Source organism: Cetorhinus maximus, chromosome 13 (genome assembly GCF_964194155.1).
Source record: "Cetorhinus maximus chromosome 13, sCetMax3.hap1.1, whole genome shotgun sequence".
In the NCBI taxonomy this organism is placed as follows: Eukaryota; Metazoa; Chordata; class Chondrichthyes; order Lamniformes; family Cetorhinidae; genus Cetorhinus; species Cetorhinus maximus.
In genome coordinates, this window is record NC_135891.1 from 111,057,949 (window position 1) to 111,081,690 (window position 23,742).

At 40.5% G+C, this 23,742-nt stretch overlaps 1 protein-coding gene across 9 annotated transcripts in view; it reads right to left on the reverse strand.

The window, feature by feature from the left end:
• Nucleotides 1-23,742, reverse strand: part of LOC144688950 (uncharacterized) — a 67,653-nt gene that overhangs the window by 13,186 nt on the left and 30,725 nt on the right. For 6 of the 9 annotated variants that reach the window (XM_078556013.1, XM_078556016.1, XM_078556012.1 and 3 more), the window contains 6 exons: nucleotides 20,644-20,732; nucleotides 19,587-19,657; nucleotides 13,272-14,534; nucleotides 9,253-9,387; nucleotides 5,814-5,884; nucleotides 16-101 (listed from right to left, as the gene is read on the reverse strand). In XM_078556013.1, coding sequence (XP_078412139.1) covers nucleotides 16-101; nucleotides 5,814-5,884; nucleotides 9,253-9,387; nucleotides 13,272-14,534; nucleotides 19,587-19,657; nucleotides 20,644-20,732 — 1,715 coding nt within the window. The remainder of the gene's footprint in view (nucleotides 1-15; nucleotides 102-5,813; nucleotides 5,885-9,252; nucleotides 9,388-13,271; nucleotides 14,535-19,586; nucleotides 19,658-20,643; nucleotides 20,733-23,742) is intronic. The other 3 variants (XM_078556020.1, XM_078556015.1, XM_078556014.1) reach the window with 2 other exon arrangements.

Sequence of the window (23,742 nt, forward strand, 5' to 3'; positions counted from 1 at the left end):
AGGAATCGCACTTACCCTTTTTTATACTTTTCTGCATCTATTATATTTTCATCGACAAACAATATGCTGGCCTTTTTGATCCTGGATTTTACACTTCTTACCTGTTGAACGAAGAGATTCATGCTTACTAAAGTGGATAAACCCAAACTTTACTGGCAACTTAAAAGTACAGCTTGCTGTACAAACGTGATGGCCAGCAATGGCTACGGCGATGAAATGAAATCTTCCTTTTCATGGAGCTGTTACACCAGGTTTGATTTGGAATTCAATGTTAATTTTTTGTTTATAACCACTTCCTCCCCCATGTAATTCTCCAAGAGTCTCACTTAATTTACCTAAACCAAAAACCTTCCAAGTCAACCACTGTTTTTGGATTGGATTAATTCTCCGTATTCCTTAACATGAAGAAATACTTCATTAAAGCTAATACCAGGTTTGTATTCATTTATACACATTTAATTTTTCATATGAGTTATTGAATTGGCTCCCGGGTGCTCACCACCTTGGCTGGTAGTTACTCAACTTGGCCCAAAAATTGTTTATTTTGTTGCATTCTCAAACAATCATAGGAAAATGCAGTTTTACACCGTCAGCTTTTTACAGGACTAAAGAATTTAGGAGGGGGGTCCCGGGACAAAACTTTGGTCAGATCCTGTGGAAAAGATACAAAATAGGTGCACCGGACTGAATGGATTCTGAAGCAAAGTGGAGGGAGACGATCACCTCTAGGGAAGCTACACTCATCTCAGGGTGGGTCCTGACTCTGGTTCAGGCTTCATTTAGACAATAAGATTGCTAATTTGTACATATAATAGTTGATATGAAGAAAACCCTTTGCACTGATAATATAGTTCTGGTGTGAATGCACCCTTAGCTGCACAATGAATCTGAAGCAATGACATAATTTGACACCATTAATGTACAGCAATTTTTAGAAGCAGTTAATCTTTCAGGTAGACATAAAAGATCCCGCTGTACATTCCCTGGCCAAAATTTATCCCTCAATCAACATCGCATAACAGATTGTTAGGTCATTATCACATTGCTATTTGTGGGAGCTTGCTGTGTGCAAATTGGCTGCCATGTCTCCCAAATTGCTTGTGTCTACACTTCAGAAGTACTGAAATTAGCTGTAAAGCGTTTTGGGACATGGTCATGAAAGTGCTTTATTACTGCAAATCTTTTTTTTTAAAAAAACACTAGTGCAAAAATATTTCACTCAAATTTATAAAATTGGATTAAATAGTCATTTGGTAGCACAGAACTCGCGTATTGCTGAAAAAAAGACATATTAAATCTTTTCGTATTGCACTCATCAGTGCAGATTTGCAAGAATACTAACTGTCAAGGGATAGAAATTACACTGCATGATAATAGAGTGTTGATTGGTAGAGGCATTGCTATGGAGAATGCACTAGGGAACAGTTAACTGCCAAGATTTTGTCCAAATTTAAACCAGGCAGGTCAACTCTGATGGGTCAAGGCATTGCCATGGGGAATGGCTGTTTCCCAAACTTTTGTTTAGTTTAAAAAGGCACAATGCGTTTACATGCTCCTACTGTCTGCAAAGGACAGGGCCCAGTGTGAGAGTATATGTAGCTTCTAGATTGTGTAAGTGAGCCCGACTGATAATCTTAAATTGGTTCTCAGTGTAATTCTTAGCATAATCAGGATTGTTTAGCAAGTGCTGTCCAATCATGGAGTCATATCTAATGTTGGACTCTATGTTTTGAGTTTTGCAAGCATGGGCTGGTTGGGTACAGTCAGTACTTTGCCTGTTGTGAACAGCCAAAGGGACTTGCTGTTTGACACGATCCACCAGTCATTGGGACATACGGCTTGTATACCTGGCACTGAAATTTATATACCACATAACTCATTTGTGAGATATGCAAAACATCTTTTTGGCTTGATGGCAGCATCGTGATAGTGGACGATATCACTCATGTTGTTACTGCATAGTAGCGATGTGAGATGGCTAGCTTCACCTGTTCCTCAAATTTTTTGAGATACCTTATCCTTCCAGGGTAATCTAAGGTAGACTGGGCACTTTTCAGGACTGAAAGTGCTCGCTGTATATCGTGCCATCCTGTGGGATAATGGCTACCTTGATCAGATCAACGACATAGGCAGGATGAGGAAGGAGGCTTTGCATAGTCAGTATGACGAGCTAGGCACCAAACTAAGCAGACCCTCAAAGGTATTAATTTCTGGATTATTACTTGAGCCGCATGCAAATTGGCATTGGACAAATACGATTAGAGAAATGAATGTGTGGCTCAAAGACTGGTGTGGGAGAAGTGGGCTCCGGTTTCTGGGGCACTGGCCATTACAGAGACATGGCTACAGGATGACAGATTGGGTCCTGAATATTGAAGGGTATGTGACATTTATGAAGGACTGAAAGTTAGGAAAAGGTGGAGGGGTGGCTCTGTTAATTAATGATGGTATTAGCACATTAGAGACGGATGACCCAAGTTCAGGAAACCAGGGTATAGAAGCGCTTTGGGTTGAGATGAGCAATGATAAAGGCAAGAAGTCACATGTGGGAGTGGTGAATCAGCACAGTAGGACAGAGTATAAAAGAAGAGATAATGGGAGACTGCCAGAAAGCTATAACAATAATCATGGGGGATTTTAATCTACATACAGATTAGAAAAAATCAGATGGGCAAAGGTAATATAGGTGAGGATCTCAGTGAATGTTTTTGGGATAGTTTCTTAGTAGAGCACGTTTGGGAGCCAGAGAGCAGGCTACACTAGACCTGGTATTGTGCAACATGATAGGATTAATTGATGACCTCCTAGTGAAGGCACCCCTAGGTAGCAGCGTTAATAATATGATTGAATTTTACATTCATTTTGAGGGAGAAACAAGTGCGTCCAAGACTAGTATTTTAAACTTAAATTATGAGGGCATGAAAGTGGAGCTAGCTAAAGTGAACTGACAAATGAGGTTAAGGGATATGTCAATAGAAGTTCAGGGAATAAAGGGATATTTCAGAATACATAGTATACATTCCAATTAGAAAGAAAAATTCCAGTGGGAGGACCCACCATCCATGGTTACCTGAAAAAGTTAAAGACAGTATCAAACTTAAAGAAAAAGCATATAATTACACAAAGATGGGTGGGCAGGCCAGAAGATTGGAAAGAATATAAAGAACAGCAAAGAATGACAGCAAGATTAATAAGGAGGGAAAAATTTGAGGATGAGAGAAAGCTAGTTAGTAACAAAGACAGATAGTGAGAATTTTTATAGATATTTAAATAAGAGAGTTAACAAAGTGAGCATTGCACCGATAGTCTGAGGAATTGATAATGGAAAATAGGGAGATGGAAGATAAATTATTTTTGCTTCGGTCTTCATTATAGAGACACAAGTAACATCCCGGAAATAGCTGTAAATCAGGGAATAAAGGGAGGGAGGAAGTCGGGGAAATTCCAATCACCAGGCAAGTTGTACTGAGCAAATTGTTGGGGCTGCGGGCTGACATACCCCCAGGTCTGGATGGACTTCATCCTAAGGCCTTGAAAGAAGTGGCTAGTGAGACAGCTGATGCACTGGTTTCAATTTTCCAAAATTCCCTAGATTCAGGGAAGGTTCCATTAGATTGGAAAATAGCAAATATAACTCCTTTATTCAAAAAGGGAAACAGGAAGCAGGAAACTATAGGCCACTTAGCCTAACATCTATCATAGGGAAAACGGAGAGAAGGCAGGAGAATGGGGTTGAGAAACTTATCAGCCATGATTGAATGGCGGAGCAGACTCGATGGGCCGAATGGCCTAATTTCTGCTCCTATGTCTTATGGTCTTACGTTAGAAGCTTTTATTAAAGATGTTATAGCAGGGCATTTAGATAAATTTAAGACAATCAGGCAGAGTCAACATGGTTTTGTAAAAGGGAAATCGTGTTTAACCAATTTATTGGAGTTCTTTGGAGTCACGTGTGCTGTGGATAAAAGGGAAATCGGTGGATGTACTGTACTTAGATTTCTAGAAGGCATTTTGTAAAGTGCCATATCAAAGGTTATTGCAGAAAATAAAAGCTCATGGTGTGGGGGGTGGTAATATATTGGCACGGGTACCAGGTTGGCTAGCTAACAGAAAGCAGAGTTGGTATAAATGGGTGCTTTTCTGGTTGGCAGGATGCGGTGAGTGGTGTGTCACAGGGATCAGTGCTGGGGCCTCAACCTTCTACAATTTATATAAATGACTTGGATGAAGGGACCAAAGGAATAGTTATTAAATTTGCTGATGATGACACAAATATAGGTAGGAAAGTAAGTTGTGAAGAGGACATAAGGAGGCTACAAAAAGATATACATAGGTTAAGTGAGTAGGCAATGATTGGGCAAATGGAGTATAATGTAGGCAAATGTGAAAACGTTCATTTTGGCAGGAAGAATAAAAAAGCTCATTATCTAAATGGTGAAAGATTGCAGAGCTCCGAGTTACAGAGGGATCTGGGTGTCCTAGTACATGAATTGCAAAAGGTTAGTATGCAGGTAATTAGGAAAGCTAATAGAATATTATTTATTGAGAGAGGAATTGATTACAAAAGTAGGGAGGTAATGATTCAGTTGCCCAGGGCATTGGTGAGACCACATCTGGAGTATTGTGTACAATACCGGTCTCCTTATTTAAAGAAAGATGTAAACGCGTTAGCAGTTCAAAGAAGGTTTACTACACTAATACCAGGAATGGGCAGGTTGTCTTATGAGGAAAGGCTGGACAGGTTAGGCATGTATCCACTGGAATTTGGAAGAGTAAGAGGTGACTTGGTTGAAACCTTTAAGATCCTGAGGAATCTTGACAGGGTGGATGTGGAGAGGATGTTTCCTCTTATGGGAGAATCTAGAACACTCACCATCCTGAATTGGAAATACATCGCCGTTCCTTCACTGTCACTGGGTCAAAATCCTGGAAATCCCTTCCTAACAGAAGTACCTACACCACATGGACTGCAGTTGTTCAAGAAGGTAGCTCACCACCACTTTCTCAAGGGCAACTACAGATGGGCAATTAATGCTGGCCCAGCCAGCGACACCCACATCCTGTGAATGAATTAAAAAAACTAGGGGTCCCTGTTTAAAAATAAGGGGTTGGTCATTTAAGATAGGGATGTGGAGAAATTTTTCTCTGAGGGTTGAGTGTTTTTGGAACTCTCTTCCTCAAAAGACAGTGGAAGCAGAGTCTTTGAATATTTTTAAGGCAGAGCTGGATAGATTCTTAATTCACAAGGTGGTGAAAGGTTATCGGGGGTAGGCAGGAACGTGGGGCTGAGGTTACATTCACATCAGCCATGATCTTATTGAATGGTGGAGCAGGCTCGAGGGGCCGAGTGGCCTACTCCTGCTCCTAATTCGTATGTTTGAAGCATTGCTCACCATATATCATGTCATCGTGTTAGAAACTACATATATTCACACACAGGGCCCTGTCCTTTACAGGCAGAAGGAGTACGCCCACATATTGCACCATTTTCAACTAAACAAAAGCTTGGGGAATAGCCATTCCCTATGGCAATGCCTTGATTAGAGTCATTCTGCCTGGTTTGAATTTGAACAAAAGCTTGGTAGTTAACTGTTCCCTGGTGCATTCTCCATGGCAACGCTTTTACCAGAGTTTACTTGCCAACCAATCAGCACTCTCTTCTCATTGCAGTATAAATTGTCATTCCCTGTATAACTGGTATTCTTGTGAATCTGTCCAAATGAGTACAAGACGAAAAGCTTCGAAAGCATGTCTCTTTCTTTCAACAAAAATTAGATTAGTCTATCTTATACTTCAGTCCATTTCTTCCTTACCACTGCTGGCCAATGAGGGTACTTTTGGAATTTACACCATACCAGCATCCCTTCAGCTACTGACCATTGTTCTGCAAAACAAATAGACACAGAAATTAATTGCTTCTCAAATTAGTAATGATTCAATTTGCCATATAGCAAAAACACTTGCAAATCTATTAACTTCCTACTATTTATAAACAAGCAAAGCACTTCAATTAATGTTTGATTTTTCTTCAAAATCTTAAGACTTGCATAAGTTTTAGCTGCCAAATTCTGACAATAATCAGGCTGCAATGGTCAGGATAGTGTTATAGTATGTGGTTTAACTTGACCACCAGAAGAATGACAATACAACAGAAATGCTGCATAAGTTTTCCAATTCTTGGAATTGTTTGGAACAACGCTAGAGCTTTATGGAGGATAGCTCAAACACTGTCTTTTCTCAATATAGGTGGGTAACTCACATCCTGACTTCCCAAAGCCTGCCCATCATCTACAAGGCTCAATTCAAGAGTGTGATGGAAAATATTCTCCACTTGCCTGGATGAATGAGGCTCCACCACACAAGAAGCTCAACACCATCCAGGATCAAGCAGCCCATTTGATTGGCATCCCAGCCACCAACTTCAGCATTCACTCCCTCCACCACTGATGTACAGCAGCAGCAGTGTGTACTATATACAAGACGCTTCTTTAGAAAATGGAATTAAATTAAAATTCAGAGGGCAGATCTTTTTCACTTTTCTATACATCTGGTTCAATTCTGTTAAGCATTTTTGTATTCCTACAAACGTAACTTTGAAGCAATTAACGCAGCAAGACAGCCATCCAGTTTACTGTCTGTCTTTGAAATAGTCTATTAGAATTAGTTGAAGCAATCAAATAATTCCTGACTTGTCCTAGCGCCTAACAGTCTAATTCGATTTCTTAGACTGGAATCAGAGAGAAGCAAGAACCCATTTCCGTTCACAGTTCCCTGTGAAAAGATCTTAACACAGGGTAAGGATACTTGCTAATTTTATTTATTTTTAAAATTTACCTGCTGCAACTCCAACCCCAAATATGACAACAAACAAATTCATAACATTTCCATTGCCTGCTACTTCTGCAACAGGAAAGATTTAAGTGACTAATATAAAATGTCCCACACCTGCCTGGCACTGGTATATTTCAAACAGGAAACTTGGGACAGTATTTTTTTTCCCAACCAATATAATTTTGTCTTATTCATTTTCTGGATCAAGCATTCTTAATATATCGGAACAACCCAACTAAGAGTCACTACAGACACATCCCCCTTCATTTTTTTCAATCAAATAAGAACAAGCATGTGACATTTTAAAAACCCTGTAAAGCTATGTTTATATTGGTTTAGTGTTGCCAGCTCTTCATGCGTGGGTTTTACACAACTTTTCACAACAAAGTAAACCTGCAGGATCCATTCAAGGCTGGCTGTCAGGATTTTCTTGACCACCTGTCTTTGACAATACCTAAAAAAAAACCTTGTTGGATTATCTACCAGCGTGCGAGATCCAGAAGAGAAGCCAGCAGTACTAAGTGAATGTAAAAGCATCTTATATCAAATTGTCCACATACTGCAATGATCAAAAGGAACAAATGGGGAAACAACTAACTCATTAGTCCCTTTTGTATAGTGCAGGAGCAAGTATATGGGTGTGCTTCAAGAACATGAAGATAATCTGGTGTTTTATGGATTAGTCTATCAATGGGGGAAGGGAAAAAAAAACTTTTTGTAGACTGAAGATGCCAAATAATTTGGTTAATATCTAATTTCACTTCATTCTACCAATCTATGGGCATTTAAAAAAGATACTGCGTGAGATGCTCCAAGAATGCAAACTTCATATCTCCACTGGAATCTGGAACTCAATTTTGCTCGACCCCAAGAGCAGCCAATAGAAGTGTGGAAATTACCGGGCCTCTTTTTTTGCTCCCAAACAAGGACCAGTGCAACACAGGTACAATGAAAAAGAGCATAATGTCTAGAGAACATAGACACAGGTCTCTGACTAAAAAAAAGCACTTTCTTTCAATTACATGAATTAAGCTTGTGTCCTCGGAAATACAAAAGGTTAGGGGGTGATCTGATTTGAAGTTTTGAAAGGAATTTAAAAAGATAAATCAAAACATTTTCTGCTAAGGTGAGGGGACATAATATCAAAACCAGAGCCAGGCTTTTCAGGAGAGAAGTTAGGGAGTATTTCTTCATACAGAGGGCAAGTGTAAAACACTTGCCTGAAAAAAGCAGGTGCCAGCTCAGTTAATAACTTTAAATCTACAATTGAGATTTTTGCTAGCCAAGGCTATTAAGGAGTATGGAAACAAGATGTGTAGATGGAGTTATGACAGAAATCTACTGTACTCTTAGAATGGTGGAACAGGCTGAATGGCCTTCTCCATATCCTATACTTCCAGAGTCCAACACAAATATTACAGTCTTATAACAGTGAAATCTCCATCATTTGTTTAAAAAAGCAGGGATTAATGCTAAAATGGGTAGATTCTATAGGGCAAGCAGTCTCAAGTTACAGTGCATAACCACTTCTTGAAGTTGTTCTACTATACGGGGGAGGACATCAAACAGCAATGAGTTTAAAAGGTTTACACTGAAAATTGACATTAAGTAACACTATGGGAAAAATTTTCCCCCCTGTTTGGGGGGGGAGGGGAGAAAGAGTGCGGGAGTGAGCGCGGGCAGGCACACCTCCGATCGGTGCCTCTGATCGGGTGTGCCACCATTTTACGTGGGCTATGCGGGCCGGGGCGGGGGAGGAGGAGATATTCCCTCAGCCGGGAGGCTAAGTGCTGCCTCAGGGAGATTGACTCGGAATTAAAATTTGTAATACTAAGGATAAAAGAATTTCCCTGGTATGTCCCCTCATGTGACATGTCACATGAGTTGGGACATGTCCATAACTTTTATTGAAACCTTTAATAAAAATTTAAATACCCTCATGAAACCTCATCCCGCCTGTGGATGAGATTTCATGCTTTTTCCGAAGCCCGCCAGGGTTCCCGGTCTGCCCACCAACCTTAAGGTTGGACAGGCAGGTCCATTAATTACCTTAATTAATTTTTCAAGGCCTCAATAGGCCATTGACAGGTCGGCGGGCGTGCAGCTGACTTGGCTGCACCTCTGCTGACCTGAAAGTGGAAATGACGCGGGGTGACGTCGGGAGTTCCGCCAGACGTCATCCCGTGTCATTTTACGCATTGGCGAGCGGGCCCCATCCCCGCTTGCCGACCGGAAGATCCTGCCCTATATTTCTATTATAAAAAGGGTTTAACAATATAGGCCAATTCTGTCCTAACAGCATTATACTGCAACATAACTTTTACTCTGCGAGTTTTTGGGACATGGTAAGGTGACAAAACATCAAAGGAGAAATTACATTTCATGAACGCACGCCAGAGAACCGGAGAATAGGTGCCTCACCTTGGTGCAGCAGTATACTTGGAAGGTTTTCATCTTCATCATCATTCTCTTCATCCCCCCCATCTTCCGTGGGTTTGCGTGTTGAAAGGGAGTCTACTGAACTGAACTCTACTGACAAAGTGGATGATTGTAATCCTGCATATGCACAGATATTTTCATCTTTATAGACAACATTGGTAATGGGCTACAGGTTAATGAGAAAAAGTCTTTAGGCCATCAAGCCAATTCTCTTCTTCGAACTTAATACTACCTACCCATGCTATTCATTAGTCTTATCTAGTTAGCCTCCTGAAGGAACTTTCTTCATATGGGCAAAACTCCAGAATATCTGGCACAGGGGTATGCTTACATCAGCTGGATTATTTTCCTATTGATATGGAGGTGGATGTGGAGCTGGCAGTGAGCTCAAAGGGAGTGATGTGGGAAACTGCAGGTGCTGGACTTTTATGTTTGGGTTGCACGGGGAATAATCAAGCAGAGAAAACACAAACTTAATATGAAATCCCAGATGATTTCTGAATAGCACTTCCAAACAACTGCATTGCAAGTGCTGACTGCAAAAGAAAACAGCAAAACAGAGCTGCTCTGCTGGCCTTTGATAAAGAACTTGTGTGGCCACTTAATACTCAAATTCCCAGTCTCCAGTAACAATCTGCTGGATTACTAATGGGCAGCAAGTCTGGGATAGCATGAGGCCTGGCATTGATGCTGGGGAAGTGGTGCAAGTGGAGCCTATAAACTGGGGAGACATGGCCTGGTAACGGGGGCCACCTAGGTTGAAGTTGGGAAATAGCAACACACATAGGCGCAGACTTGAAGTCCTGCAAGTTGCAGTCCAACTAGCTTTTATAGTATAAATATCTCAGATTAATGTTAACAGGGCAAATTAATACTTGATATTGTTCTGCAATTAGAGACAATGACAAACAAGGTCAGACAGGACTTGAATCAGAATATTTCAGCACAGAAACAGGCTACTCAACTCAATATTTTCCTTCTCATTAGCTGCCCTGTCCACTAATTCCACTCCCTGGTGTGCTCTCCAGCCCTTTGATATTTCATTTTCTCTACTACCCAAGGGAACATTTTTGGTGCAAATTTATTTTCTATCCCAAGCAGTTTCACTTCATGTGTCAAAATTTGGAAGTTAGAACAGCTTTACAATAAGCAAAATTACAGGTGAAAACACTTCGTTTATCAAGGGAGCATATTCAGAGTTTGTTTCTTTTACAAATGCATGTGCCTCATTTCTACGTACTGTGGGTCACAAATCAATATAGATGGTAAATAAAAAAGTGTTCTATACATTTGGCAGAAGAATTTAAGTTGCATTAACTTTGCATACAGAACTGCATTCATTTTAAGTCCCTATAAGTAGTTCATTAATTGTATTTAATCACAGGCAATACAGAAAAGCTAACTTGCCAAAAGTTTAACTAGTTTTGTTACTGCTTTCACTTGAAATATCAAAGCGTGTTATTGAAATAGCCAGAACTAATGAAGGGTTGGTACAATTGGCCAGCTTATTACCAAGACACAGAGAATACTATCACATACCAGAACCACTGAATTCTGCTCTAGTAGTAGACTCCCTCATAACACATCACCCCCTCAGTTGTGCCCAAAACAAAATTAAATAGTCTTAAAATTAAAGTCTCACCACCTACAAGTAACAATAACATAGGACCTACAACCAGAAAACAGGCCATTCAACCCAGTCAGTGTTGACATTTACCCTCCACATGAGCAAACATCTTTAAATATATTTAACCACCCCGTTACCATATCCCTTCAACCATCTAGTTAATCTTATCTTGAACACCGATACACTTTGTCTCAACACTAGTCCTGAAATAAATTTTTAAAAATTAACTACAGATATGTCAAATTTACTTAAATCTGACAGTGTAGTCACACCATTTAGCATAAAATAAAGATAGAAGTTGCCAATTCCTTTTCAGCAACATGCTGTGTGTACTGGCAAAAATGAATCAAGTAAGTTATGAAAACCTCTATCAGGAAAAGCAGGACAGTCTACTTTGCTCAAGAGCTTCAGTTGTGGATAACTATTTTGTGCCAGTATTTCAACAAGGTGGCGGAAATGTAGGTGCACTGGAGTAAAACACAAAAATGCTTGAGGTAATTGTAGAAAACAATTTAGTTTTTAAAAAGCAGAACACAATGGACAAGATGCTGGGCCCCAATGGAATGCACTCAAAGCTATTGAAAGAAGTAATCAGGATATACTGAAGGTTCTAACCACAATTTTCCGATCCTCAAATATGCAATTGTGCTAGGCACTGGAGGAAAGAAATAGCGTGTTTGAAGGTAAACCAGGTTAACTATAGAGCAGTAATTTAACATCTGCTGTGGGCAAACTCTTGCGATTTTTGATGCAAGTCAAAGTGGTGAGCACCTGGGTGGTTCCTTAGATAACTGGGAGCAGCCAGCATGGATTTGAAGAAGGAAAATCCATGTTTGCAAAATTTAAATTCACTTTTTTTTTTGAAGTAATTGACTACATAGACAAATACATGCAGTAGAAAAAGTGCATATGGATTTTCATAAGGTATTTGATAAAGTGTCTCTCAGAAATCTTGCTATGAAAATTCAGGCATATGACAAAAGAAATTGCAGTAGAAAATTTTGATGGCTAGGAGACCAAGGATTACTATTCATAGGTGTTGCATGGGTTGAAGAAAGGATGCAAATGGCATAGCCTGGGGTCAGTGCTGGCACAAAAATTGAAGTGATTTTGATATAGAAACACAATAGCCACAAGGGCATTTACAAAGGACAAGACAGACTGTAAAAAGACCTCAAGACGACAAAAGGGAGTGGAATGAACAGGCAAGCAGTGGGTGCAAGTGAATGCAGAGATAGGAAGTGATGCATTTTGGGAGGGAAAACAAGAAATGGAATTGTATAGTCAATAGGAAGACGTAGAGGAGTAGAATTACCTTGGATGAATATACATAATTCTTTGAAATACCAAGTGCAAGTAGACAAAGACATTAAAAATAGACAATATTTTGAGTCTTAGAAATAGTGGCATGGAGCACAAGAACCAAGATATTACAAAATTTATATATGACAACAGTAAACTATTGTTAAAAGTACTGTGCGGAGTCTTGCATATCTCAGTGTTAGAGCAAAGTCATAACTTATCAAGATAATGCCAGGAATGAGAGACTGTACTTAAGAACAGAGTCTTGAGACAGTGAATTATTTCCAGAAGGGCAGAGAAGCCCATCAGAGAATTTAATGAGATTTTATTAAAATTAAGAACTTTAATAGGGTAAGTCTATTGCTACTGGTTAGGGAATAAGTGGGAAGCGTTCATCAATTTAAACCTGTTATTAAGAGCAAGAGGATGAGAGAAGTGTCAGAGCATGGAACGCTTCATTATAGAGAGTTGTGTTTGGAACCATAGCATCTTTTAAAGGAAAGATCAACCATTATTTGAGGCAGAGGAATATTCAGGAGAGTGCAGGGCACTTAGTTTTGGGTTGCTCCAGCAAAGCACTAGCATAGAAATAATAGGCGGAATAGTGTATCCATGCTAAACAAATGGTGTGTCCAGTCTAAGCAAAAATAAATAGAAGTGCTACCTGAAATAGAAAAAAAACCCAACTTCCAAAGGTCACAAACTTTCCAAGGTCCTCAAATCATCTTTAGCAGCTCAGTGATACCTAGGAATTCTTGATAATATTATAAGCGCTCTGACCTGAACAACTACAATTTATGACAGTTACACCAAGCTGTTAATTATTGACTATTGGGTATATATAGGCTTTAAAGTTGCATCTCCATAGGTAATTCTAACATTCTTCAAATGTATATCACCACAATTTCTAATGAAATTGTTTTCAGTTCAAAAAGTAAATGCAAGAGACATTTGTAATTCTTACTTAAACAGTCTCCTTAAGTCCTTTGAGAAAAACATTTTTCTATATTACTACTTGTACTGCAAAAATGGTTAATGGAAGGTATCCCAGTAGAGAGAGAGGTAATCTTACCTATTTCATCAGTTTCAAATGATGGCAACTCAAGATGAGTTTCAGGCTTTGCAATGGATAAAGTTTGGATCTCTGAAGCTCCCTCCTCTTTCTGAATTTTTGAAGGAGGGAATGCCTCTTGTTTATTTAATGGGGTGGAAGGACAGAATGTTTGAGGATTGTCTGAAATACTTCTTTTATGTCCATTAATAGAGCCCACTTGTTCATCTAGACACAACCCAATTAGAGAACTCTTAACATTTTGCCTTGGACTCTTGGTTTCTGCAAGGCTATCTACATTTGGTTGGTTGGTTGATTTCACATTAATATCCAAATCAGAAGTTGTACTGGTATGAAGGCACTCCATAGGTTCTGTACATTTTTTCACTTTTCTCCTTTTATGTTCTTCCACCACTTCACTTTTGCTCAAATCACTTTTCATTTCTAACTGAACATTGCTAGGACTTAAAGGGTATGAGCATTCATGTGACCCAATGTTGCCAGTAGTCCTACATTTAGGAGTTGATTCTAAATAGCTAGAAGCAGCATCAGGTGTCTGAATGCCCCGAGGTTCGCAATTGGCTTGGACAGAAGAATTGGCAATTTCTTTGCAGGCAGATTTGCAAATAATCCTTGACCTCAGGCTAATCTTTTTAATTTTTCCATTTTGATCTTTCTTCCCTGCATAATTTGGAGAAGCACATGTTTGGAATGAAGACTTCACCACTTCTTGCAACCTCTTTTCATCCCGATATTCCTGTGCTTCAGCAGTTGTCTGTTTCACAAGTCGTATTGACTGCTCACACTGAGAGAGATTATCATTTGAAGTGGCTGTCTGAGGCTTAAGATTTTTCCTTGGTCTTCCCACAGTTCTTTTCCTTACACTACTTTTTTCTTCCTTACCAGTGCGTTTTTTTGTTTTAGCCGAAGTTTGGGTTAATGTGCATGACCTGGTTGGCTTTTTCCCTTGTCCAGCCTCTGGTGTTTTTTTGATACACGATGCTTTCCTGCTACTTTGTCGAGTGCACACAGTTTCTTGTCTTCGAAGAAAGTAAAATCCATTTTGCTTCGGTGTATTTTTTGGTCCATTTGAACTGTGAATACAGGAACTCTTTTTAAGCTCTTTTGAAGCTAACACTCGAGTCTTTGCCATCACTGGTTCTTTCATAGTCATTTGAGTGGTGTGGCAGTCATGGCTAGCTAAAAGATCCAGTGCAATTCGAAGTGCCTTCCTGTAAGTTAATTCTTCCACAGTTTCTTCATGAGTACAGTCTTCCTTGTGTGCTTTTAAAAAAAAAAACAGGAAATAAATTGATATAGATCAGAGCAGGGAAAATAAAATTGCCATATATTCTGAAAATGAACTATGCACTCAAGTTATTGTCTGTTCTAAGATAATTTTAAACTTGTCCCTGCCATAGTTGTTGGAAAATTCCACACATTATGTGCCTACATTAAATCATTTTGAACGCTGTTCCATTCATGCAGGCTGATATAAAGTACATCATTTTAGTGCTGCCATTTTTTTTAACGTTGATCCTACAGAATAGTCCCTTGGTCTGAGTTTGATGTGCAATTTGACACCTGACTCTTAACATGAACCCATTCCTTTTTCGCCCACTCTCCATGAAAGAGGAAGGAATAGAACAGAATGAATTCAAAAGAACCTAAAAGCAGATTTAAACTTTTAATGCCCTGTGGCTTTCTTGAATTCTCACCCCCATCAGCTCCTACCGCTATTTATTGCTGCATGAAATATTTAGTGCATGTTTCAAAACAAATTAACCCTTGTGATGACAAACAAAAAGCTAGCAATTTCCTAGACTAAACTGAGACAAAACTAGTAGAAAAGCTTAAAAAATCCTGAGTTCAAGCGGATGCCATTAATCTTGCAAAAGCCTAACTTTTGCCTGATTTTTGTGATGTGTTACTCAGCAATCTACTGGTCAGTTTATCTCTAAGGAGCAAATCTTTCAGTATGCAAAACTGAAGTTTATGCCACCTCGGGGTTTAAGAGTAGGAATTTATTAACGTTTGCTTAAAGTGCAGAAGACTGGAATTGAATAAAGTCTCAATACTATACTTGTGCTATGTTCAGTCTGCCACTGATTAGGATAATTTCTATTGATTTTAAAGGGATGGCTGAAACATTCCATTGTGTACAACAAGTTTGTCTCTCAATTTTCCCCCTTTGTGGGGAAAAGAGCTCTCTTTGCTCGATGAAAATTCTGCTTTTGTACAGCAATCTTTCATTCTCTGCAGCAGTTTTGATCCAATAACTATTGCTACTGTAACGTTGAGCATCACTGTATAACTTGCCCAACCTGTAGAGAGCCAGTTTTTAAAAAAAAAAGTGAAGATCAAAATACAAAAGACGATGACAACATGTTTGTGGAATGCCTCTACATTGCCAAGTTTGGTGAAACTTAGTTGAATACAAGTTGTATATATGTATATAATTGAACATTAAGAGCTTTTATTGAAACAGAAAACGTTAGAAATACTCAGCAGGTCAGGTAGCATTTGTGAATAGAGAAACAGAGTTAACTTTCAGGCCTGTGACCTTTCAAAAGAAATGGGAAAAGTTGGAAATATATAGATTTTGAGGGAGCTGGTAAAGGGGGGGGGGGGGAGAGAGAGAGAGAGAGAGAGTTGTTGGGAGTGGAGATGACAAGGACAAGAGGAAGGTCTGTGATAGGGTATAAGACAGTAAGATTGAATGACTTAAGAGTTAGTCTTCTAGGACCGAAGGAGAGGTTATGGAGCAAACGATACAAAGAAAACAAAGATGTGCCTAGAGCAGGTGTGCTGCTGACTGAAAGCAAGAATAGGTGAAAAACAAAACAAGCAAAGATAACAAAAAGGGTGGGATGGACAGAGTAGACCCTCAAACACTCCTTACAAGTGAAGCAGAGATTTACGTGTACTTCTTTTAAACCAGTCTACTGTATTCGCCGCTCACAATGTGGTGACCTCTACACTGGGGAGACCAAATGCAGATTTCGTATTTGAGGAACACCTCCGTTTAGCCCACAAGCATGATCATGATTTCCAGTGGCCTATAATTTTAATTCTCCACCTTGCTCTCACGCTGAGATCTGTCCTTGGCCTGCTCCTCTGTTTCAGTGAAGGCCAATGCAAGCTTGAGGGACAGCACCTCATCTTTTGGTTAGGTACTATACAGCCTTCCGGACCACTGAGTTCAACAATTTCAGACCATAATCTCTGCCCTTCTTTCTGCTTTCTTTCTTTGGTTTTTCTCTTATTTTTGCTTTCAGTCAGCAGCACACCTGCTCTAGGCATGACTTTGGTTTCTTTGTTTCTTTTCTTGTTCCATCATTATTTCCTTTGGCACTGGAAGACTGAATGTAAGAAGAGTTAATCTCTCCTGTTTTTCACCCAAGCACAGACCTTCCTTTTGTTCTTGTCCCATCCACCCTTTCTCAAAACCTATTACATTTCTAACTTTTCCTAGTTCTGATGAAAGGCCACAGACCTGAAATGTTTACTCTGTTTCTCTCTCTCCAAAGAAGCTGCTTGACCTGCTGAGTATTTATAGCATTTTTCCCCTCCCAGATTTCCAACATCCGCAGTATTCAGCTTTTCAACTAAGGGCTTTTTAATAAATCGTTCATGGGATATGGGCATTTATTGCCCTTCTCTAATTGTCCTTAGGAAGGGGGTGGTGAGCTGCCTTCTTGAACCGCTACAGTCCATGTGGTGTAGGTACACCCACAGTGCTGTTAGAGAGGGAGTTCCAAAGTTTTGACCCAGCGACAGTGAAGGAACGGTGATATATTGCCAAGTCAGGATAGTGAGTGGCTTGGAGGGGAACTTCCAGGTGTTCCCATGTGTCTGCTGCCCTTGTCCTTTTAGGTGGTAGTGGTCAGGGGTTTGGAAGGTGCTAAGGAGCCTTGGTGAATTCCTGCAGTGCATCTTGTAGATGGTACACACTGTTGCAATGCGTTGGTGGTGGATGGAGTGAATGTTTGTGATTGTGGTGCCAAATCAAGCAGGATGCTTTATATTGGACAATGTCAAGCTTCGAGTGTTGCGGGAACTGCACTCATCCAGACAAGTGGGGAACATTCCATCACACTCCTGACTCCCGTAGACAGTGAACAGGCTTTGGGGAGTCAGGTGGTGAATTACTCATCACAGGATTCCTAGTCTCACTATATACAGGGCCAGTCCAGTTCAGTTTCTGGTCAATGGTGAGCCCCAAGATGCTGATAGTGGGGGATTCAGTGACGGTAATACCATTGAACATCAAGGGGCAATGGTTAGATTCTCTCTTGTTGGAGATGGCCATTGCCTGGCAGTTGTGTGGCGCGAATGTTACTTGCCACCCCAAGCCTGGATATTGTCCAGGTCTCGCTGCATTTGGACATGGACTGCTTCAGCATCCAAGGAGTCGTAAATGGTGAACATTGTGCAATCATCAGCAGTGAACATCCCCACTTGACCTGACAGCGGAAGGTAATTGATGAAGCAGCTGAAGATGGTTGGGCTGAGGACACTATCCCGAGGAACTTCTGCAGTGATGTCCTGGAGCTGAGATATCTGACCTCTAACAACCACAACTATCTTCCTTTGTGCTAGGTATGACTCCAACCAGTGGAGAGTTATCCCCGATTCCCAATGTCTCCAGTTTTGCTAGGGCTCCTTGATGCCACACACTGTCAAATGTGGCCTTGATGTCAAGGGCAGTCAGTCTCACCTTTAGTATGGATAACATAATTTAACACACCACTTAATCTCATTGGCTGGATCATTTTGCCCTTAAATCAGCTTTGTGCCAAATTGTCAATGGGTATGCTCAGAGACACAGGATGTAACATGAAGTCATGTACTCAAAGTACCAGCAGAAACATGAAATCTCAATATGTAACACATACACACGCATACAAATCTTACAACCGTTTGGGGGCTGGAGTAGGTGGTGGGGAGTTATTTTTGACAAGTACAAAAAAAAGCTTCCAGAAAAATAGACAGGCATGAATCAACATCTCAGAAAAAAAGTCAATGAACATTTTGTCTCGGGCCCCTTTCTCTAAACTATCATCTTTCTATATAGTAATATATTTTTCAGCAATTCTGTTTGAACACGATTTTCACCCCTTTAATTTTTCCGTGTTTACAGCTTTTTCTTGTTAAAGTTTACATGGTAAGTAGTTGCAGCGGCTGAACACATCTCTATATTGAGAAATTACAACAACCAGCAGTTTCTTTGATACCTTTGCCAGCTTAGACTCCTGGCATTACCCCACCTGCATAGTTACTTGAGTCCTACAGGAAGCAAATTAAGTGCAGCACCACTATTTATGCTTAGGATTTTTATGACCATATAAAACGTACAAGCATATATAAGCAGGATTGTAATTTTAAATGAAAATGTATAATGATCATTTTCTGGTGGGGAATGTGTGAGAAAGAGGGTAGATGGGAGTTGGGTACCGGGTGCTCACTTGCAGTCAAAATCCTATGCTTTTGAGGAAGCTTATCTTTTCAACTGTTCCCACCTCTGCCTCAGCAAGATAATGGAAGTAACGCCTTGACATTGCACTAAGTGCCCCACCAACTCAGAAACATAATTGCTGTTCATTGTTGCTTGATCAAAATTGCGAAACTAATTACTCAACACCCTTGTGGAACACCATAATAATAGCAGTTCAATGAAGCAGCTCAAATGAAACCTTCTCGGGAAGAACCATTAATGCAGCAATAACTAGCCTCATCTTCAGAAAATACAACTCTTTCTATTTAAGACTGGTTGAAATAGCGATCAATGAATAGCCAGTTTAACTTTCCAGCCCCAGATGGAGTTATAATGTTGTGGCAATCAATCCACATGAATTTGCAAAGTGATACCTTGGTACTCGTGCAGCATGTATTGGGAGTTGAAATCTATTTTGCAAACCATTTTCCAGATTTGCATACATCAGTATGAAGATTATACCTTTCATACTGATGGTAAAAGTAGTCAACTAACATATACTGTCAATAAGTTTTTTCTTCATAAGTATACATTAAATGCATCAAGTCTGAACCAAATCAATTTTTAAAAAGTTTACAGAATAGGAAATGCAGTTCAATATTCCTCCAAATTTTCTACAAGGAAAGTAACATAGGAAAAATAAGATTAAATGAAAATATAAAAGGTCAGTTACAGTTCAAGTTCAGCCATGGAATAAATACCTGCATAAGGATTGGTTCTATTATTTCAGACTCCTGGTATGCAGCAATAATTAATATATTAACCTTCCTTAAAAATAATACTTTTCCTATTAAAAAGTGTTGCTATGATATTTGCATGTTTCATAAACAAGTACTCACCCAAACCAGAGCTGATACTTTCAGCTTGTTTTTGCTCAAATGGTCTTGTGTCTATGTGCTTAACTCTTAATCTAAAACAAAAACCAAACGTTATATTGTGCAGTTGCATGAAGTTAACAGTTTTGTAAAATAGTAATATAGGAATAGGAGGCCATTCAACCCCTCATGTCTGTTCCACTATTCCATTAGATCTTGGCTGACCTGTGGCCTAGCTCTATATATATAGTGGTGAAAGCATATATAAAAATGTTAATCATTTGCCAATGTTGTCACTAGGATTTCATTGAAGAGTAATGGTGGGCATATGAAATTTCAATCTGCATGTCCACCTGAAATGTGAAAAAAACACCCAGTTATAGATCTCAACCTTCAAAAGTTGCATTGCATTTGGAGAGGGCAGTACAGTTCGCTCAACAATGTTAGCGATAGTGGAATAAGTTGAGGTAATGAATCATGAAGAATACACAAAATTAACTGTCTTACATGAAAATTTGCCTTTTTAATACATAATTGCACTAAATTAGTCTGGTTGCAATCCCAACTAGTTTACAAATTTCAAAGTTATGTATTCAGAAATCAAGTGGGCATCTTGTCACCATAGACATATTGCTTATTGGTGGTCATGCACATTGAAGGAGCATGCAGAGATATTCAATAAAATCATATTGTGAATGACCAATAAATTACATAATCCTACTTTGTAACTACCTATCCCTCCAGTGAATTGAGCACCTGCGAGATGAAAGTTGACATATTCGTTCAGTTTCCTGTGCTATTCGTGATATAACTGAATTATATTACATGATATATGTTATAACATTGAATAAAAAGTGCCAACAAATTCATTCCCTATCCGTTTTTCATACAACTTCCTAAGGAAATCTGATTCTTGGACAATTTTTGCATAACAATCCTTTGCATGTCAGGCCAGGACAGCATTGGCTGAGAAGTGAGGGGTCTTTAGAACATTGCAACAGAAATTAATTGCCCAGATCTTTTCAAAGTTTGCAATGGCAAGTTGAAATTTAATTTGCTTCATCATTGCTGCAATACTTACTGTTTATCTAAACATATTAGCTGGACATCTAAACAATCCGAAATGGTCTCAGATGTCTTACTGGGAGAAATGCCAGACTCCGACAGTACCTTTTTAAAAAAAAAGGAAAGAAAGTTACAATGTGCATGCGATTTTAAGTGGATATGATGCAACCTACACACAAGCTGCATTTACACAATTACTTTAGTTCCAAGTGGGAAAAGCTTCCTCTTTTCTTTTACAGTATAGTCAGCAGGGATTTTGTCAAGTCTAACTGTAAACATGAAGTTTTTATATCAATTTGATTTTTGACAAATATTCAGTAGTACAATTGTAGAATTATGCCCTTGTACTGTTTCTGGAGAGTGCATTTGGTCGCTTGCGGTAGTAGGTGTCATGTGAAATCGCCCATTAATGTGATTACATCAGAAACATCGGTAACTGTACCTAGTGACAGCAGAAATCAGATATCCTTATCTGGTCCGGCCTACGTGTGACTTCAGGTCCATAGCAATATGGTTGACACTTAAATGCCCTCTGAAATGGCCTTGCAAGCCACTCAGTTGCATCAAACTGCTAAAAGGAATTAAACAGGATGGACCAGCTGCATCGATCTCGGCACCGGAAACGACAGTGGCATACCTAATCCTGTTTACCCTGCAAAGTCCTCCTTACTACCTCGGGGGCGGGTAGGGGGGGGGTTGGTGCCAAAATTGGGACAGCTGTCTCACGGGCTAGTCAAGCAACAGCCTGACAGTCATACTCATGGAATCATACCTTAGACAATATTCCAGGCATCACCATCACTAGCCCTGAATATGTCCTGTCCCATCTACAGCACAGACCCACCAAAGGGGGTGGCACAGTGGTATACAGTCAGAAGGCAGCTGGGCCCTGGGAGTCCTCAACATTGTCTCCAGATCCCACGAAGTCTCATGGCATCAGATCAAACATGGGCAAGGAAACCTCCTGCTGGCCCAGGCATCCATCCACCCCACCACCCCTCAGCTGCTGAATCCATATTGAACACCACATGGAGAAAGCACTGAGGGTGGAAAGGGCACAGAATGCATTCTGGTGTGGGGGACTTCAAATGTCCATCACCAAGAGTGGCTCAGTAACACCACTACTGGCCAAGCTGGCTGAGTCCTAAAGGACAAAGCTGGTGGACTGGGTCTGCAGCAGGTAGTGAGGTAATCAACAAGAGGAAAGAACCTACTTGACCCCGTCCTCACCAATTTACCTGTCGTAAATGCATCTGTCCATGACAGTATTTGCAGGAGTGACCACTGCACAGTCCACAGTGACGATGAAGTCCCATTTTCATGTTGAGGATACCCTCCATCGTGTTGTGGGGTACCACCACCGTGCTAAATGGGATAGATTTCAAACAGATCTAGCTGCTCAAAACTGGGCATTCATGAGGCACTGTGGGCCATCAACAGCAGCAGAACTGTATACAACCACAATCTGTAACCTCATGGCCCAGCATAGTCCCCCACTCTACCATTACCACCAAGCCAGGGATCAACCGTGGTTCAAAGAAGAGTGCAGGAGGGCACGTCAGGAGCAGCACCAGGCATACCTAAAAATGAGGTGCAAACCTCATGAAGCTATAACACAGGACTACTTGCATGCCAAACAGCGTAACAAGCATGCAATAGACCGTGCCAAGGTGATTCCACAACCAACCAATCAGATCTAAGCTCTGCAGTCCTGCTACATCCAGTTGTGAATGTTGGTGGGCAATTGAACAACTAACTGGAGGAGGTGGCACCACAAATATCCCCATCCTCTATGATGGGGGAGCCCAGCACATCAGTGTCAAAGACAAAGCTGAAGCATTGGCAAGCATTTCAGCCAGAAATGTCTAGTGGATAATCCATCATGGTCTCCTCTGGAGGTCTTGAGCATCACAGATGCCAGTCTTCAGTCAATTCGATATCAAGAAATGGCTGAAGGCAATGGGTACTGTGAAGGCTATGGGTCCTGACAACATTCCAGCAAGAAGACTTGTGCTTCAGAAGTAGCTGTGCCCCTAGCCAAGCTGCTCCAGTACAGCTACAACACTGGTATCTAATCAATGTAGTCAAAAATTGCCCAGGTATGTCCTGTACACAAAAAAAAGAGGACAAATCCAACCCAGCAAATTACTGCCCCATTAATAAAATGATGGGCGGGGTCATCAACAGCACTCTCAAGCGGCAGTTAGTTAGAAATAACTTGCTTACTAATGCTCAGTTCTGTTCCACCAGGGTCACTCAGCTCGAGGCCTCATTGCAGCCTTGGCCCAAAAATGGACAAAAGAGCTGAACCCAAGAGGCGAGCTAAAGGTAGCTTCCCTTGATATCAAGGCCGCATTTGACTGATTGTGGTATCAAGGAGCTCTAGAAAAACTGAGGTCAATGGGAATTGGGGGAAACTCTCCACTGGCTGGAGTTATACCTAGTGCAAAGGACGATGATTGTAGCTGATGGAGGTCAATCATCTCAGCTCCTGGACATTGCTGCAGGAGTTCAAGGTTGTGTCCAAGGCGCAACCATCTTCAGCTGCTTCGTCATTGATGATCCCTCCATCAAAAGGTCAGAAGTGGGGATGTTCGCCGATGATTACACAATGTTCAGCACCATTCATGACTCCTCAAATACGGAAACAGTTCGTGTCCATGTGCAGCAGGACTTGGACAATATTCAGGCTTGGACTGATGGGTGGCAAGTAACATTTACGCCACATAAGTACCAGCCAATGACCTTCTCCAACAAGAGAGAATCCAGCCGTCTCCCCTTGACATTCAATGGCATTACCATCGCTAAATGCCTCACTATCAACATCCTGGGGTTACCACTGACCAGAAACTGAACTACCATATAAATACTGTGGCTATGAGAGCAGGCCAGAGGCTGGGAATTCTGTGGAGAGTAACTCACTTCTTGACTCCCCAAAGCCCATCCACCATCTACAAGGCACAAGTCAGGAGTGTGATGGAATACTCTCTGCTTGCCTGGATGAGTGCAGCTCCAATAACACTCAAAGCTGGACACCAACCAGGACAAAGCACCCATCCACCACTTTCAAAATTCACTTCCTTCACCACCAACGCACAATGGCAGCAGTGTGTAC